The sequence below is a fragment of the Acanthopagrus latus genome, chromosome 21 (assembly GCF_904848185.1).
Source record: "Acanthopagrus latus isolate v.2019 chromosome 21, fAcaLat1.1, whole genome shotgun sequence".
Lineage (NCBI taxonomy): Eukaryota > Metazoa > Chordata > Actinopteri > Spariformes > Sparidae > Acanthopagrus > Acanthopagrus latus.
Window position 1 is genome coordinate 5,144,755 of NC_051059.1, and position 18,304 is coordinate 5,163,058.

General features: G+C 40.5%; 3 protein-coding genes across 3 annotated transcripts; 2 read left to right on the top strand and 1 right to left on the bottom strand.

Moving 5' to 3' along the window:
• Nucleotides 1–4,531: 4,531 nt before the first annotated feature.
• Nucleotides 4,532–8,220, bottom strand: si:ch73-382f3.1 (uncharacterized protein LOC100151273 homolog). The gene is made up of 4 exons (XM_037084321.1): nt 7,772–8,220; nt 7,311–7,470; nt 6,173–6,348; nt 4,532–5,968 (listed from the first exon to the last, which is right to left on the bottom strand). Exons 1-4 carry the CDS (start codon nt 7,919–7,921, stop codon nt 5,585–5,587), a joined length of 870 nt encoding a protein of 289 aa, XP_036940216.1. The 5' UTR covers nt 7,922–8,220; the 3' UTR covers nt 4,532–5,584.
• On the top strand, nt 7,787–13,758 carry toe1 (target of EGR1, exonuclease). The gene is made up of 9 exons (XM_037084320.1): nt 7,787–7,925; nt 8,446–8,854; nt 9,110–9,150; nt 9,282–9,378; nt 9,627–9,785; nt 10,211–10,324; nt 10,948–11,096; nt 11,770–11,932; nt 12,207–13,758. Exons 2-9 carry the CDS (start codon nt 8,741–8,743, stop codon nt 12,957–12,959), a joined length of 1,590 nt encoding a protein of 529 aa, XP_036940215.1. The 5' UTR covers nt 7,787–7,925; nt 8,446–8,740; the 3' UTR covers nt 12,960–13,758.
• A 1,615-nt stretch (nt 13,759–15,373) lies between these two features.
• tmem53 (transmembrane protein 53) lies at nt 15,374–17,695 on the top strand. The gene is made up of 3 exons (XM_037085331.1): nt 15,374–15,644; nt 15,839–15,942; nt 16,091–17,695. Exons 1-3 carry the CDS (start codon nt 15,590–15,592, stop codon nt 16,790–16,792), a joined length of 861 nt encoding a protein of 286 aa, XP_036941226.1. The 5' UTR covers nt 15,374–15,589; the 3' UTR covers nt 16,793–17,695.
• Nucleotides 17,696–18,304: the final 609 nt, after the last annotated feature.

An 18,304-nucleotide genomic window follows, 5' to 3' on the forward strand; every position in this document is an offset into this window, starting at 1 on the left:
AAAGTCCAACCTGAGACAAAAAAATGACAGTTTTTGTTTGATGCCAACTACAGATAACTTGATCAGATGCTGCACACATCACCTGATAGACCAGATACTGCAGTGGTGTTCAGAGAGGCTTGGTGGAGCCGTTAGCTTTCATTTCAATTCTAATGTACAGTAGAGATGGCAGCATTTTGGTTCATTTGTTACAGTGAGTTGCCTGACATGAATTGTAGACCAACATGTACAATGACACACACTCACACACACACACACACACACACCGAGAACAATAAAGATAATCCTTCATGATCACTTCATTTTCTCACAGTGCCGTGTGTTGATGGCAAATGTCATGTGACTAACAATGAGTAGGCTGAGCTTTTCTTTCAAAGACAACCCTATCTCTGTTAAACAGATCAATAGAACATATTTCAGACTGACACAAAAGCAAAGATGTTTCACTTCCAACTGTCAAACAAAATGTGTTCAGTGATTTGAAAATCATATCATTATCATCACTATATTATCGCAAAAGTCTAAAAATAGTGATGAATGCTAAATGTTTTCATAAGGGGCTCATTAGAGGGTAAATGTGCTAAAGTGAATCTGACATACTTAGAGTATCATTTCTTAACAAGCGACATGATGGACAGATATTGTTTCTTCCCTGTAAAATCTTTGGCTCCAATGACAGTGAAAGAAGTTTGAGCAGAACATTTCTGTTGAACTGAATACCTTCATGAACACACAACTTATATAGCTTTCGCTGAATTTTCACACATGACATACAAATAGTGTTTCCTCAATTACCTTTAAGAGGCTAAACAGGATTATTAAACTCTCTGTGTTTCCATTTTGTTGTCTAAAATTATATAAATGTTGAGTTGTGTAGTACCATCATCCTAAATGTTTCTAACAATGTTAAAACCCAGAGAAACCCACAATTGTATTCATGGTAACAGTGGTTTGATCTGGTCACCTGTTGCTCTGACTTCTGGGAGAGAGTCAGGGAGCGAGCGAGGAAGTCAGACTGCTCACAAGTGGATCTTGAAGTGAATTATGTGGCTTCTGAAGGTAACAGATGGGGCTTCAATGCAAAGGGGGTGAATACATATGCACGCACTGCTTTTCAGTTTTTCATTTGTTAACATTAGAAAGCTAGTTGTTTTATTTTTCATTTCACATCAGTAATTTGGAGTATTTTGCCTGCATTCTCCTCCTCCACGCCAGGCAAAGGGTTGGGTCTGGCATAGCCTTGATCCCCGAAAGTCAGCTCCTTCTCCACTACAGACACAAAGCAATATTTAACTAGAATTGTGTTTCCTGGCATTGGTTAGTTGGTCGTTAAGTGTTGGTGTTTTCCATTCTGTTCTTTCTGATTCCTCTTCATCCTCCATCCAGTGACCCAGAGATCCATCAAGGCTCTCGCTAATCATCGAGGATGTTCCTCTCACTTTAGTTGGTGGAAGAGAGAGGAACCGCACGTGGATCCTATTAGACACTTCCTTGGTCACAGTGGTGTTAATGATCAATCAGCTGTAAATGTTGACATTTAATATTAATGTTACTGAACAAGTGGCTGTAATGTTTTTCATCTTCTTTAAATTACAATGACACCGTGTGTGTGTGTGTGTGTGTGTGTGTGTGTGTGTGTGCGTGTGTGTGTGTGTGTGTGTAATCCAAATCAAAAATGGATCTTAAAAACACTGCTACCAAAATGTTTCTCTTCTTCTTTTGTTCTCAGTTGATCTTGCGACCCACATATGTGTCTTATTATTAATTCTGTAATATCATTCTGACTCTAAACAGTCAACTGTCACATTTAAAAAAAACATTTATCTTTGTTTTGCACATCTGGGGCCTGTATCACAAAGGCAATAAAGTCTGGATCGCTTTCTCATCTGGTCTCACTGAGTCTACAGCAGACGTATTGATGTAATTAGCTTCAAACAATAACAAAGTGGGAGAGTCAGAAGAAGCTTTACTCATGACCTCAATACTTCTGAAATGATCACAGCCCTTTGTTGAATAAATTCATGACAGACTGTACCAGGAGGCAGCCTTCATATTTAAGTAACCTAATATACCATGTTGAGCAGCATGCCATTTGAAATGTATTACTGAACTTTAGATCAATGTGTCACACCCTGCTCCCTCAGTTCAGCAGCTAGTATGCCCAGCCCCTCAAATGTTGACCTCACGATAGAGGAACAGTCAGTTCCGGCTTAGTCTAGGAACTCTGAACGTGCAGCCAAAATTTGATAACATCTAATATCATAATATCATGATGTCACTAAACCTGAGAAATCACACTGGTAATATTCTGTGCATTGCAGGGGTTGTTACGTTAGATGAAGTAATGCAGACATGACCTGTGAGCACTCTAATTTAAAAATAATAATTAAGGTTTAAAAAATGATCTAGCTGTGGGCTAGTGTGTAATACTGAAGTCTGCTGAGAGCCTACAGTATTGCTCTCTACCTCCTTTTTCCAAATAATGTGAGTTTCAGTTTAAAGAAAGGCACAATTCCTGAAGACTAGAAAAAGTGGAGCAGGGTATTTTTTGTTTAAATTTACCCATATGGAGGACAAACCAAGTGATAACAACATGGCCTTTACTGTGGCGCCACCCTCAGGACAAACTTTACATTTTATGTCAAGGCATATTAAAGAAGATTCTTTCTTAACAATCCAACTTTTTCTTTTAAATTGTTGAACAAGTGTGATGAATTTTTCATGTCCTACAAACTATAACACTTCATTGCTTAAAATAGCACATCTATAATACAACAGCTCTGATTTACATATCACACACAGTAGTTTGAACCTTACAATTAAAATCATGTTATTTGTAGATTTCTAAATTGTAAATCCTGCAACCCTTTGTTGATTATTGTTTGATATCATATCAATCTGTTATTATACATTCTGAAGTGCTTCTAACCTGTCTGATGGGATATTCTTATCAAACGTCTGGAACAGGAACTGTCAAAACAGTCAAATTTAGAAAGTCGGAATGCTGAAGGTACTTCTGTGACTCCAGTGGACTGCTGTGGAGCTGGAGCTTCCTCACATTTATTTAATAATCACGATTCACGAATCATTCGATTCTAGGGGTTACAGAAGAACTAAACACCTGGGAAGCGTCCAGACCTGTATCAAAAACAATCCATGACTATAGATCGGGGTACTCAAATACAAATCTTAAAGGGCCTCAACATTTTTTTTCAATTGCTCATGTATTGAGGTTGGTCAGGCCACATGCAATAATACTGTAATATTCAAAACTAAATTTCTTTTTCATTCAAAACAACAAAATACAAACTAAAATGAAATGTCATTTCCACTTTAACATAAATTAAAATACACAGCTGAATATTTCCTCTTTTTGTCTGCCTTCAAACTTTGTGTCCATCACTTCAGTCATGCATTATCTTATTTCATTGTGTCACAGATGTGACAAGAATCCTGCTTGCAGCTTGAAATGACGATTTCAGTGCATTTATTTGTGTTGTGCTTATCTCTGAATTTTGAGGAAATGTCTCTACAAAATTCCTATCCTTCGTCTCATAACGCCGTTTAAAATTGGAAATCTTCATCACAGCTTCTCCTGGCATATTGTAATGTCCCATGTGGACTGTGGCACAATGACTCTTGGGTATTCTGTTGGTGTTAGTGTAATTATGGTTCGTGAATGTGTTTGTGAATAAGATGATATATATATGATGGTTGTGGGTTAATTCACATAGTATGTTCTGTGATTCAATGGTGTTGGGTTTTAACAAGAATGATAAAAAATGCTTGGACCGTGAATGAAAAGGTGTTTGCCGGGAGGGAGTCCGTCTGTTGCATAAGTTTTACTGACACAATAATGTCATAAACTAGATGTCAATCTAACTGTTGTAAGTCAAAGTATATATTACCTCCGACATATCACAGACGTGAGTGCTGTCATGGTAGAAAATAAAATAAAAGAGGAAAAACTCCTGTTTCTTTCAACTGCAGGTTTTCGCTGAATACTTGATACGGCGGCTGATTTGGAACACGCCATTTCCAGTTACTTACAGCAAGCAAAGTGTAAATGCGCTCGCAGCAGTGAATGACCCAGCTGTCTTTGTATCGTTGGCATGAAGACAAGTCCCGGTATACATGTGCCGACCCAACCAGAACACATGGTAAGGGAATAACAGTTCGGGGGCCACAAATGGGAGGCTGGCGGGCCAGATGCGGCCTGGGGGCCGCCCTTTGAGGACCGCTGCTATAGATCCTGGACTTGGTCTGCTGTCAGTGTCTCCCAAAATTCATTTATAATAAAAGTCTATGAAGTGTTGGCCTGCAGGCTGATTCATGCATAAATCTAAATGTATATGACACCAGTAGTGTCACCAGTGATTTGAGCCTAAAAAATATTTGTAGTTTCCAAACGTGCAGTTTATGTGTTACTGTGATCTGCCTGATATGCAAGGCAGAAATACATGTGCTCTTCCTTTAGATGCAGCAAAATGTCTTCCTCGCTCACACATATACACACAATGAACAACACTGGTAATTCTTCACAATAACTTTATTTTCTCACAGAGCAATGTGTTGGACACTGAATGTCACATGACTTACTGTGACTAGCCTGAGCTCTTTTTTTGATACCCTTTGTTGTGAATACAGATCGGACCACCTCAAGAAAGAGACCTGTCCAACTAAATTTACAATCTACCTACTGTAGATTTACAGTGCCAGCAGTTATTTAACAGAGGAGGATTTGCTTTTATATTCATACTGATGACATACGGCTCTAAGGGTGTGCTCCTAATAAATTCTATAATTTGTTACTGATAGAAGATTTTGTAATGCTCTGGAAAAAAAAACAGCAAAGGTTTCAGTTTTGCGAATGTGATGTGATCAAAACAGTACTATACATGAATTTCGGCAACACAGTTGGAGACCAAACCCTTCTGATTTCACCAAGACTCTTTTGTCCCAGTTGTGTGCTATTGCTTCACACAGCAACAAGTGATAAATATTTTTGGGTGAATTATAACACAAAATAAAAGCTTGGATGATTTAGAGGAAATGGTTTATAGTGTGATAATTACATGCTACTGTAGTCCTCACAATATCTGCTCTGAGTACATTTAAGTGTCCTGAATACAACCAGGGTTTTATTGTGCATGTAAACACCCTCAGTGGAACGTTAAACCAGTTGTAGACACAAGCATCAAACTCAACAGGCCACGTGCAAACTGACTCTACGCTTTTCACACTGACTGCACCCTACATCTTTCACATGTGACAGCACATACTGCAGCTCAGCAAACTCCGAGTAAGAAACATCATAAGCACAAACCTGGGCTAACTGCAAGCTTCAGCATCTCACCTCGGTTGAGCAAAGCCATGTCTCATTGGTGCAGATCACAAGCACAACCAGGTGACAATCAAATTAATCAGCTTTGTGTACATTTATATCGAGGCTTCAGTCGTTCATAAATGAGACGAGAAGCATAATGTGGCCATCTTCTGCTGCTTGAAGTCACATCGGCAGATATGCAACACAGCAAACTTCTGCACATTCTTTGCTTGGTTTGACGGATGAAAACTGCCACGATCAAGACAAAACACCAATCAGTTCCTCCTCGTCATTGTCCCCAACACCTTCTGACGGACTGTCGCAGGGGGCCATGATCCCCAGGCCCAGCTCTGCCAGCATCTCACAGCTCATGTCAGTTGTCACCATAATCTTAGTCTCCAGGCGGTTACACAGAGTCCGATAGGAGGGCAGAGGGTATCCCATCTCTCTCAAGTACTCGTAGCCCTTTGTGCCAACTGCACGGCGGATCTTTTGTGCCTTCAGGATGGTCTCCGGTGACCAGACGGCACGGCGGGAGCGTTTGGTGAGGGACAGTGCTCGAATCTGGTCCTCGTACAGAAAGTTATGGAGACCCTTCTCAATGCGGTCGAGCCGATACAGACGCTTCTTCATCTCCTCTGCCTGACAGAGATAGAAGAAGGAGACTGTTTATTAGGGCTAGTGTAATAATATAACAATAACAATATAAACTCCTTTATTTTGGTAATGGGATATTGGTATCAAAATGCAGCATGTCCCTTCAAAGAAAAAAATACAGAAACAAAGAAACAAAAGCCCCAAGAAAGCAGAGTCAGTTGTTAATAGAGACACCAGCAGCCTTCCTACCTCCTTCTGTAGCCTCGCTGTGTGCTGCATCTCCTGCTCCAGCTGTTTCTTGAGGAGTTGACACTGTGTGCAGGGTTGCTGGTCCTCAGCAGTCCTGTCTGCATCCTCTTCCTCCATGCCAGGCAAAGGGTTGCGTCTAGCATAGCCATGGTCCCCGAAAGTCAGCTCCTTCTCCACTACAGACGCAGAGCAATATTGAACCAGAATTGTGTTTCCTGGCAGGAGTCTGGTGTGTTTTACCTGAACTCACAGGCATTACATGGTTTGGCATTGTAAATATTATTAGCTAGGCAAGGATACAAACTACAATCCAGAAAAACACTATCACTTGCACACATTTGCATGCCTTACCTGACATGTAAAGACAATGTATTATCAGCGTAACAATAATGTCAGTACATTACAGGCTTAAACATAAGTTGCTTGAGCAATCTGCCAAATTTGTTAAACAATTCCACCTTGGGTGGGACATATAGCAAGCTATTGGAAATGCAATGTTCAATTAAAATACTGTTTTGGCCCTTATAGGACAAGACAAGAGTTAAGGACAACTGAAATTGATTTTTTTCCTCATGATATTGATAACCATTGATAACCAATGATTACTTGCTTCTGATGACTGACACCACTACGTTTTGCATCTTAAAAAGAAGTTGCTAACCTAAGACTGGTGCACACCAATATGTAGGGAGCAAAGACAGAGGATTTAACATTCCACAGCTCCAACACTATTTGTTGTGTTAATACTCAGTGACTTTCTCCCTCCTCTCTGACCTCTTGTGTTGGGTATTACAGCTATCTTCATCTGAATATGGAAAAAAACGTGTACTGCTGGGGTCTACACAGGTGCAGGCATGAGCACAACATGCTGCATTCAATCTTCCTTTTTCTCTGTGTTTATTGGCAGATCACAAACCAACTTTAAAGATGCATACAACAACCTGTTATAACTGAGTTTGAAGATGCTGAGCTATAGAAGTCAATGACAGCCACTCATATGGTTGTTAGGTGTCCCGGGGACCACGTTTTGCCATGACAACACAACACACCTAGTCTCACAGGGTGAAAACCACACCTGCCCCACCGCCGTCGCCACTGATAAATATTCAAGAAGCTGTTGTGTTTCATACTCAGTTACCTGGCTCCGCTTTCATGGGCAGCAAGATGTAGGAGGTGGTGACAGCAGGGTATGGAGGCTCTCCGATACTGAACAGAGTGGGGATGGCATTGGGCTTCAGCTTCTTTCCTCCAGCTGAAGACCTCGCTATCTCCTCAAACTGGCTCTCTTCAAAATGGTCCTTTGGCAAACAAGACAGGGGGAGGCATACAGTTTATCCATCTAATTATACAGATGCAAACGAACACAAGAAACAGCATGCATACCATGAGCGCAAATAGCAACGACACTCAAGTGAAGGACAGCGTACCTATATGCAATAAATACGACTGCTAACTTTGTGTTTGGATGCATTTTCCTTTCCAATGTAACTTAAAGCTTTTCTGTCGGACTGACGCATCCTCTCTGTCTCTGAAGAGTGGTCTAAAAACTATAGTTTGATTTCCAAAAGTAATGCCAGTCCCTGTGTAAACCAAACCTACCTGACACAGTCTCGAGTGAGGAGTTGGTTCAAAGTCACGTCGAGAGTTCACCACCCACTTCTTCTTTCGGGAAGGGTCTTTGGGGAACCTGAACAGCTGTTTGCCTGTGCTGGTTGAATTGGAGCAGTTCGGAGCGGAGCAGCCACCCATTGCGGTACTTAAAACAAACTGCAAAGCTAGCTAAATTTAACTTGTGCAAACGTCAGGATAGCTTGGCTGGCAGTGACGCTCAGCTCAGGAGGATTTGAATCATTATTTATAACTACATACGCGGTGTAATAGCAAGAAAAAGTACACTAGCATTAAAGTTTAACTCGTTGAGACCGGAGTGTTGTCTTGCAGACTTTTAAATCGTATTGTATAGATACAATTTAAGATACTTTATCAAAGACAAAATGTTTCTGACTTTGTTTGAGCCAAAATGGCGCACTTTCACCTCGACACTTAAGTATAGTGACGTACTATTTATATGGGTCTATCGTAAACGCCTGTTTGAAATGTTAACTAAAAAGCAGAAAGTCAAATAGAGAAGGCAAATTCAAGCAAAAGGTATATATTATCCGATTAAAATACCATGGTCTTTAGCTGTAAATGTGTTGAGCATGCATTAAGTGGCAAACGGCTTTTATTTGTGCTCAGGCAATTGTCCTACTATTTTGTGTGTTTTGTCACAGGACCCCGAGGAGCACGTTGAAATGTTTACCGTGGAGGCGCTGTAAGCTGTGGACCTGAATAACTGCTGACAAATAAATTATCAACCGTCAAAGTAATAACCAACTGTATTCAAATTATACAACAAGTACGCAACGAGAAAGGGCTCCGCATAGAGCAGCTGACAATGAAACCCATTGCCAGATAGTTAGCTAAGCTAGCGAGTTTTCCGGTTACCGCTAGCCGGAGGCAACTGCACTAAACGTGTCAGGCACGAGTAAGAGCTATTTGTTCCCACACGTTAACATTGAAAGAAACATGGCATCCTCTCTGGTAGTTCCAGTGATTGATGTTCAGAATGATAATTTCAAAGAGCTTTGGCCTGCAATGGTGCTGGCGATTAAGACGTCCTCATTTGTAGCACTGGACACGGTAAGTGCAGATCTCTGTGTATGTGTGTCTGCATCAGAGTAAACCTGACTCTAGCCCCCATTATTAACGTTCATTAATGAGTGGTAATAACTACGTCGTTTCTGTTGTTGTGGCATATATTTATCATCATATTTAGACGAACACTATTTGCCCTTGCTTCTCTCCCAAGCACATTCTCTATTCAATTCCAAATTCCAAAGTTTTGGGACATGATTTCACCAGTTTAAATGAGTAGTAAGATGTTTGTTGTTCCAGGAGCTGAGTGGTCTTGGGAACAGGAAATCGTTGCTGGCTGAGTAAGTAAAATTACACTGTAACCTGAAATAGCAGGTTGACATGACAAGGGTGCAAAATAGCCCAATGTCTTGTTGCTTACTACTACTTGTGTTTCTGTAAGTTAGTTCTGACCTCTGCTGTCATCTTTCAGATCTATAGAGGACAGATACAAAGCCATCTGCCACGCAGCTCGCTCCCGCTCCATCCTCTCCCTGGGCTTTGCCTGTTACAAGAAACTGGACAACAAGGTACGATAAGATGAGGCCTTCTCCACTTGCATCAAACTCCGGACAGATTTGAAATTATTATTACAATATGAAATTATTGACGTACTGTGGCATAAGAATGCCACTTAGGTAGTTCTCACACAGACCTAAATGATTTACGATTTCCCACACCAGCATTAGTTTAATGTATTTATAAAACAAATTTTAAATGTTCCACTTCACTGTGTTTTATCGTGAAGTTTATTCTCTGCCTTCTCGTCCTTTCACAGGCTGCAGACACATACCTGGTCCAGGTGTATAACCTCACACTGTTATGTTCAGAGGAATACATCATAGAGCCCCAGTCAGTCCAGTTCCTGGTACAGCATGGATTTGACTTTAACAAGCAGTATGCCCATGGAATCCCTTACTGCAAGGGCAATAATAAGGTGATGATACTTAAATGCTGCTCTGTGTTTGCTGTGGGTTCTGAGCATTGTCCTGAACCTACCATTGTCTTTATTGTCCCTCTCTTTACTCCTCTGTTACAGCCATCCAACACTTTGAATAAACACTTTCTAAACCAATGCACAGCCATTAATTTGCTCATTATTAATAAATATTTTTGTTCATTAATATGGGATAATTCTGATGAATTAGCATTGGCATTTTTCTGCTTCACGCACGTCAAGATGTACTCATCATGACAGGACCACAGCCATCTAATGGTTCAGCCAGGACAAGACACAAGCAGACACAATGGAACACCACAGGAATGTTATGTTACAAGAACAATATAACATACAGCAGCGTATAATTTCTCCTCATGTCATTGATTTCTAGCCTCTTTTTCTTTCACCGCCTTTTTTATCAGGGAGGATCAGATGACAGAGGGGTCAACATCCGAGCCTTATTCACAGAACTGCTGCGTGCTAAGAAACCCCTGGTGCTCCACAATGGTCTCATAGACATGGCCTTCCTTTACCAGGTACCTCAAAAAGATAAGATTTGCTGTTTTATTTCATTTCATTTTTCTATTTTAATGGGATTTTCTCAGGAGTAAATCAGTAATTTTGTATAATAATTTGCGCTCAACCTAATGCAAAATGTTGAGCGCTTGTTATATGGTATCTGCAAGTTGGTTTAGAGCTCCAACTTTTCAATCATTGTTTTTTCAAGTATTTTTAAGTAAAAATGCCAAAAGTTCTCAGCTTTTCCATTTTAAGGATTTGCTGCTTCAATTCATTTTTTATAGAAATGGTAACTGGACATCTTTGGGTTCTTGATAGATAAAAAAGAAACATTACCAAGGTCTTGGTAGAAAATGTGAGGGACATTTCTCATTATCTTCTTGATAAATTAATCACTATTTATCGCACCCCTGGTTGTTATTTAGTTATTTAGCAAGTTAACTAAACAGGAAAGATTAAAACTTTCACATGGTCTGTGTCAAGGCTTTTACACAGTGCCATCTGTGTCAAAATCCTCTTTATATAATTCATGATTTATATATTAGCTTTTTAAGAACATGCCTTTAGCGCAGCATGCTGCCGTCAAAAATTGTGTTGTGTTTTTTTTTTTAAAGGGAGTGACTTTGTCTTTTCCCACCAGAGTTTTTATGCTCATCTGCCTGAGCGCTTGGCTACCTTCACAGCCGACCTGTCCGAGATGTTTCCTGCTGGCATCTACGACACCAAATATGTCACTGAATTTGAACTGCGGCTCAGTGCCTCGTATCTGGAGTATGCTTTTAAGAAATGGTGAGTGTTGGTTCATTTTCCAGTATAGACACACACACACAGTAGAAACACACTAACTGTCTTCCTGCAGTCATTGATGGCATAACTGTAGACATTGGCTAGACCTACAAATGCTTGCGAATGATTCATTATAACATTGAAATTTAGTGAAATTGAAATTAATTTTTGAAAAAAATAAAGGAGGGGTCAACATAGTCTGCACTGTCTACATGAATTAAACTCCTTTAGAGTGGAATTGGAGAATATTGACATTTCATTTAAACCAGGGTTTCCCAATGGTATTACAAGTCCCAACTTGACCAAAACATTGCGTATAGATTGGTAAATGCACTTATATACACTTTTTAACACTTCTAGTTTAGCTTATTGTGCCTTTTTGAAACAACAGTATCAAAAATAACTTTTGAACAGAACAGCTTCTTCCATGATTGTGAATGAATGGATTGTTTTTTTGTTTTTGTTTTTTTCTGTGATTAGAGTATCTGTCCATTTCGATCCCAATATTCAAGATGTCACAATGTAAGAAAATGATGGATGTGGAAGAGCAGAGTAGAACGTTGATTTTCTATATCAGAACACATCAGAGTGGGTTATTGTGCTTGGATCATTGTTGTATTGATGTTGTAAGTGTTCATTTTGAATGATGTCTGATATTATCTCTTCATCCTTTCAGTAAGCTGGATAACAGCCGCAGTGTTACCTCTGGGGGGAGTGGGCCTCATGTTCATGTAGAGTTCTGTCAGTATGCCGGTCACATGTCCAGCTATGTGGACTACAGAGTGTGTCCAGATGTGGCCCCTCCTCAGGGACAGACCAACATCTGCCAGCGCTTCTCTGTGAGTTTCAACATTTTCCTTTTTTTTTCAAAATTGCTTTTTCACTCAGCAGGATCTTTCAGTTAGTTTCTCTTGGTATTAAAATTCTCAAGTTAAGTGAAATCTAAGAAATTAAGTAATTAAATGTAGGTTGTGTAGTGCCTAAACTAAAGGTGCAGCTCATTTTTACTTGCTGGGGTTTTCACTGCTCCCTGTTAGAACAGACAGCCAATAGATGCTATGTGTTTGTGTGTTTTAACAACTCCATCTTTCTGTTTCTGTGTTTGTCTGACAGGCATTTGGCTGGTGTCTGAATGGCACTCAGTGTCCATTATCTCATGACACCGATTTAATCATCCTTCAGGACGAGAAAGGCCTAGGGGATAAGAGAAAAAAGAGGAAGAGACAGAGAGAGAAGAAGAGAGGCAAGGCAGCAGAGGGCTCCTCCATCTTTGACGGTGCCCCCGAAAACAAAATACCCCATATGGAGATGGATATGGAAGAAACACCAGATGACCAGAAAAAGGCTGAGGAAACTGTGCCTCACATGGACAGTGACGGAAACACCCAACAGACTGAAGGAGAGAACAAAAAAACAGACAGCGATGGAAACGGATTGTGTGAGGACATTACAGATTTAGAAAAATCTGCCACAGCTGATGACAACGCAAACTCAAAAAACAAAACAGACAATGGTGCAGATAGCAGAACAGAGGATGGAGGGAGAGAAAAGTTTAGCGACCACCCATCTAAGACTGACGACCAGAAGAAGAAGGCTGATGCGGGAACGCACAGGGCAGGGTTCGATGCCTTCATGACTGCATACATCTTTGCCTACTCATGTACCGTCATCAAAAAGGACGGAGCAGGTGGTGTGGAGGAGAAGGGGCACCAGAAGGAGGAGGAGCAGTCGTGGCTTCCTACGTGTCTCAATAAGGTCTACCTCAGTGGCAAGGCTGCTCCTCTCAACGTGGTTAAAAGCACCTTCTCTAAATCATCCAAAGCCCACGTGCAGAAGATGGAGATGGTGTGGGGAGGAAGAATGTAATGTGCATACATGCGCACAGCGGGGACATTACAGAGTATGCATGTGCAGGATGATATTTGAATCTTGTTGCCATGCTAGTCTATACTCAAACATGCATTAGCAGAGTGTCACCGAGTTGCTAGCCTGGCTGTAGACTCTTGATCTTACTGCTGGTGTGTATCTACCATCCTCAAAGACCCACCAGCATGACAGTGATTTTTGTTTTAAGAAGAGGGGAATGGTCAGTTTATGTTCATGGCAAAAATGTCAGCGACAGCACAGACAATCTAGGGAGATAAGTCTTTTTTATCATTTTGCTCTGTTTCTTAATCTCCTATCTTGTTTTATTTGTTTAGCAGTCTTCTGTGGAAAACTGTAGGATTTTGAAACCAGCGGTGAACTGCAATGCAGAGGCATCTGTTCTAATTTAGTATTTCTAAGGTTTCTCTGGAAGCAGCCAAAAGGAGATGGTGTTTGATATGTATTGATCCTACAGTTCAGATTTTGTACACTCCTTAGCAGTGTTTATTTTGTCTTTATTTGATTTTCTGGGGTCACCCAGAGTTAAGAGAACGAGATATGGAACAGCCTGTCCAGAACAAGAATCCCTGTCTATAACAAGTTAGATAAATGAGCATTATACACACACAGTTTGAATTTATGGATAAAGGTATGTTGTAAACGCAAATGATGCTGTAGAATGGCTGTGTGTGTTAAGATTAGACTGTATAGATCAGTTAAAATGAAGTGTATAGAATTCTTAAATCAGGAGCATCAACTGTACAAAAAGTTCTAATTATTAAAATATGTTTTGAGTATCCTGCTGCCTCTTGTTTGTTATTAAAGAGGTAATTGTCAACTCCCAGGAAATACTTGGTAGGTTATGAGAGACTACTCAGTAACTACTCAGTGTTGTGTTCCTTATTGTAAAGCGTTGCCACCGGTTCCTATGCTATTATTGCAGAGTACAGAATGACCGTAACATACCACCACATTCTTGAATAACGTTGATAACAGTGCTTTAGATTACAGCCTCTGTATCCTGTAGTCACCACGTAGCTAAACATAACAAAGGGAGCTTAATTTCTCGTGGTCTGTCACGACAGTGAACAATATGAGACACGTTTGTTTTGATTTTGTCAGAAGGGTATGTTAAACACACATAAGAGTTGTGATTCATATCTAGTGTTTCATATTGTGTTCTATTTGTATTCACCTCAGGGGATAAACAGGCCATGCACAGAGCTGAAACAAAGGCACACTGAGGAGCTGTACAGCTGGTCAAACACGATTTCCCAAGGAGAAGATTTTCACACGACATGTGACAACATGTGGTTACACTAAAACACAAGTGACATATAGACTGGATGCCCATAAATGAGTATCCAGTGGTGAAGTTTGCTGAGGTGAGATGGTCTAAAGCTGCTGACAGTTTCCATGACAATGGAGTGTCTCCCTGGATATAAATGAACTAGTTCATTTAAGTACCTCAAGTTTAATTTGCGTGTTTGACATAACATCAGATCAGATGTAGGCTATTGAGCGATGCAGAAGTCATCACTCCACCTTGCTTAAAATGACAGAATAATGGAATATATACCTAATGGTTAAAAAAAAAGAATAAATCACGACAATATAAATTCTGTTAATACCATACATCCAGATTATTGCTTAGTAGTTCAGGCTCAGCCGTTAATAAAAATAAAATAGGTACCAGTTGTTAGAAATATAACTACAGTATGTATCCTTTGTAAAATCCCTAATTGTTACCCTGTTATTTTCACATCCTAGTACTTGCATATATGTATTGGTATGTACTGTACAGGTACACCATGAGTACAAAAGATTACATCACCGTAAATAACGCTGTCAGACAAATGTTGTGGTGTAAAAAGTACAAGATTTAGTCTATGTAGTGTATATAGAATAGTATGTAGAAGAAGTATGGAAAAATGGAAATACTATTTAGTACAAGTTCCTCAAGTGTGTGATAAAATAGAGTACTCAACTTAAAGGTGCACTGTGCAGTTTCGGGTATGGAATTTTAATCAGAAGAGAAAGATATTCATTGCCTGATTCTTGTAATGCCCAAACAAAGTAAATAAACATTATTTTCATGACTGAACTGCATAAACAGACCGTAAAGGACACAAGTTCGTACTGCTTTACTTTGTATATATGTTGTGGACCCTGCCACCATTCTAGCCTTGAACAGTGTACTGGGGACCTAATTTTCCTCTGAGAACAGCCTGTTTATTCAGTTATGGGGAAAAAGGGTTTGCATTATTACCTTATTAATATTGTAAATATTAAAATTTTGAGTTGAATTTCTTCGCCAAAATTAAACAATACCGCTTTAAGCAAAGTCAATGTTCCTATCATAATTGTCATAACCCTGTCCTACAGAGGGGGACGGTGTTGCGACATTATCTGGATGTTGTACGTCGTTGAACAACACAAAGAAGAAGACATGCTCCGGTGTAGTGACAGTCCATTGACCTGTCTTTACGCTGCTGTGCGGTTTCTCCCAAGCTGGCGCTGTTAAATCCAGCGCTTTCGTAGCTTGTTCATCATCCTTTTTTTTTTAACAACAGCCAAATGCACCAAACACCCCCGGCAGAGAACGACAGCTGATACCCTCGCACGCAGACATGGCAGACGATGAAATAGACTACAACATCGTGTTTCCAGATGCAGGCATATCGGGTGAGCATCATTTCATTGTGCCGTGTGTTCATGCCCCTCGGCTAGCTTAGCGTGCACGCTAACAATATCCTCCGAGGAAAGCCGTGAAAATGCCGTTTCTGCCGAGCGTTAGCCTAGCACACTAGCTTACTTTAGCTTAGCCGTGGCGTGACAGCGTCGGTAACGTGCCGTTTCATCGTCTGGTTTGTTTTCAGAGAGACACTGGCAGGGGACAAAGGAGCCAGTGGTGATCCTGCTGGGCTGGGCTGGCTGCAAGGACAAGCACCTCTCCAAATACAGCTCCATCTACAATGAACAGGTTGGGAATGAACGATAGAGTCAATTTCAGAAATGTTCTCACAAAACATTCTGCTCACTGTTTCATCGAAGTGGTGCATTGACCTCACAGCAGCTCATGAGTCTACTTTATTTCTATGGTGCATTTTTTTTTCCCCCTCCATGTTTAGGGATGTGTCACCGTCCGCTACACGGCTCCCCTGAAGACCGTCTTCATCTCTGAGTCTTTTGGCTACAAGGAGCTGAGCAGCACGGCCCTCAAATTACTGGAGATCCTCTATGACTACGAGGTGGAGAACAGCCCTATTTTCTTTCACATATTCAGCAACGGTGGCTTCATGCTGTACCGCTACATTGTGGAGTTGTTGCACAGCGATAAGCAGTTCAGCTCCCTGTGTTTGATCGGGGCCGTCGTGGACAGTGCCCCGGGCAGCGGGAATGTTCGCGGGGCCCTGCGTGCACTGAGGGCCACCCTGGGGCCCAAAATAAGTCCTGTGTTAAGATACGTCCTCTTAGCTCTTTTTGCAGTGACTGTTTTCCTGTTGCGAGTCGTGCTGTACCCCTTGACCAAGTACGTCCACAAGAACCACTATGACGCGGTACAAGAGAGGCCACCTGCCTGGCCTCACTTCTTCCTGTTCTCAAGAGACGACCAGGTGATCCGGCACCGGGACGTCGAGGTCTTTGTGGAGAGCCTGAAGCAGAAAGGCGTCCCAGTGGACTGTTTTGATTTTGGTTCCAGTCCTCATGTTGGTCATTTCCGCGAGTTTCCTGAGGAGTATGCTCTTAAGTGCCGCAATTTCCTGGTTGCCTGTATGAAGGACTCTGAAGGGGCTGAGTTAAAGAAAAGACATAGGGTTCAGAATCCGTGAAATCTGGTAGTAAACTCACAAGATTTTGCTAAACCTCTGTTAACCCTCTTGTCCAGATTTTGAGGGGGGGAGGGACCTGAGTTCATCTCAGAGATTGGAAAATAGGTTAGAAGATGAGATGAGAATTTGTTGAAAGACAGCTGGAATTTGAGCCGAACTGGAGCAAGATCTTGCCGCTGTTTTCCGTCCCAGCGCAGATAACGGGAAGGTTCCACACATGTGGTCTAGGTGTACCGCACTTGAATCCATGTCTGGAAAACCAGCTGTATGAAACACTGTAACTCACATAATACCTAAAGTACATACAACACTAAAGTGTGTGGCACAATAGCCTAATCCTGCCTACTCAAATGTTTTTGCAACAGTCACAAACCATATGTAAAAATAACAATACAAACTATTACTCTACACTGGAAAATAAATCCTTTAGGATAATTTAAATGGTATTTAATATTGCTGTGGAACGTGATGCATTGTAGATTAGTAGTAGTGATTCTAACACTCGAGGGTTTTGGGAAATAATAATGTTTCTCCTATTTATAAAATTTACAACGTATTTATGGTTTTAATCTCAATTTGTTACGAGAATGCGATCTCAAGGGTGCTTTTAAAAATGAAGGCGACTGACAAAAATGAAATAGATCAAATCATGAGGGATTTTTTTGTAATATAAAGTCCTAAAAAATGTTTGCCTTAAAAATTAAATGCCTTTTTTAGTGTTTCTTTTCTTTTCTTTTTTTTTTTTGGTCCATAAATTGTAGAATGACCAGCCCTGACATGTGATACACATGATTTAGTTTCAAGGGAAAAAAAGGTGATTGACAATGAATGTATATGTCCAGCACAACTATTGTGTTCTTTCTAACAGATGTGCCTTCAATAAATCCGAATGCTCAAAGAAAAGTTGGATCAGCGTGTTTATTTTTGAATGATCACAAATGCTGGCTGCCACAATTCTTACTATGTAGTAGGGAGTTTGGCAGCTTTCTGAAAAACTTTTAAACTCCCTGGATTAGCCAACTGAAAGGAAATGATGACCAATTGTTTTTTTTGTTTTGTTTTGTTTTTTTATAATCGATTAATAGTTTGTCATTCCTCAAGCTTAACTGGTGAACATTTGCTGGTTGAAGATTTGCTTCCTTTTGTTGTCATTCATCATAGTAATTGAAGAGGTTTTTAGGCTCTGGACTGTTCCTTGGTCAAAAGAAGTACAATGGAGATATCACTCTGGGGCACTGTGATGCACAGTACTTTTGATAGACTTCTTGATTTAACTGAAAACAATCAGCGGATTATTCAACACCAAAGGTAATCAGTAGTTGCAGCCTTAATTAAAGATGGCTTCCAATCAAATTGGAATCCTGTTCAAATTGCATTAATATACGACGCTGAAGTTGGCCTCCGATTCGCCAGCTTTCGATCAGCACTTAAGGGGAAAGTTAAGAGGAAATTAACATAACGTGCAGTGCGACTGTTTGTACACTGATTGTCTGTTTTTTTGTGACACTTCTT

What these genes read in the sequence shown, in the direction of transcription:
- tmem53 (XM_037085331.1), top strand. Translation starts at nt 15,590, where the DNA reads ATGGCAGACGATGAAATAGACTACAACATCGTGTTTCCAGATGCAGGC. An exon ending in TCCAGATGCAGGCATATCGG is followed by an intron (nt 15,645 to 15,838) that starts GTGAGCATCATT and finishes GTTTGTTTTCAG; the next exon opens with AGAGACACTGGCAGGGGACA. An exon ending in GCTCCATCTACAATGAACAG is followed by an intron (nt 15,943 to 16,090) that starts GTTGGGAATGAA and finishes CTCCATGTTTAG; the next exon opens with GGATGTGTCACCGTCCGCTA.
- si:ch73-382f3.1 (XM_037084321.1), bottom strand. Translation starts at nt 7,921, where the DNA reads ATGGGTGGCTGCTCCGCTCCGAACTGCTCCAATTCAACCAGCACAGGC. An exon ending in CTCACTCGAGACTGTGTCAG is followed by an intron (nt 7,471 to 7,771) that starts GTAGGTTTGGTT and finishes TGTTTGCCAAAG; the next exon opens with GACCATTTTGAAGAGAGCCA. An exon ending in GCCCATGAAAGCGGAGCCAG is followed by an intron (nt 6,349 to 7,310) that starts GTAACTGAGTAT and finishes CTGCGTCTGTAG; the next exon opens with TGGAGAAGGAGCTGACTTTC.
- toe1 (XM_037084320.1), top strand. Translation starts at nt 8,741, where the DNA reads ATGGCATCCTCTCTGGTAGTTCCAGTGATTGATGTTCAGAATGATAAT. An exon ending in CATTTGTAGCACTGGACACG is followed by an intron (nt 8,855 to 9,109) that starts GTAAGTGCAGAT and finishes TTGTTGTTCCAG; the next exon opens with GAGCTGAGTGGTCTTGGGAA. An exon ending in ACATCTGCCAGCGCTTCTCT is followed by an intron (nt 11,933 to 12,206) that starts GTGAGTTTCAAC and finishes TTTGTCTGACAG; the next exon opens with GCATTTGGCTGGTGTCTGAA.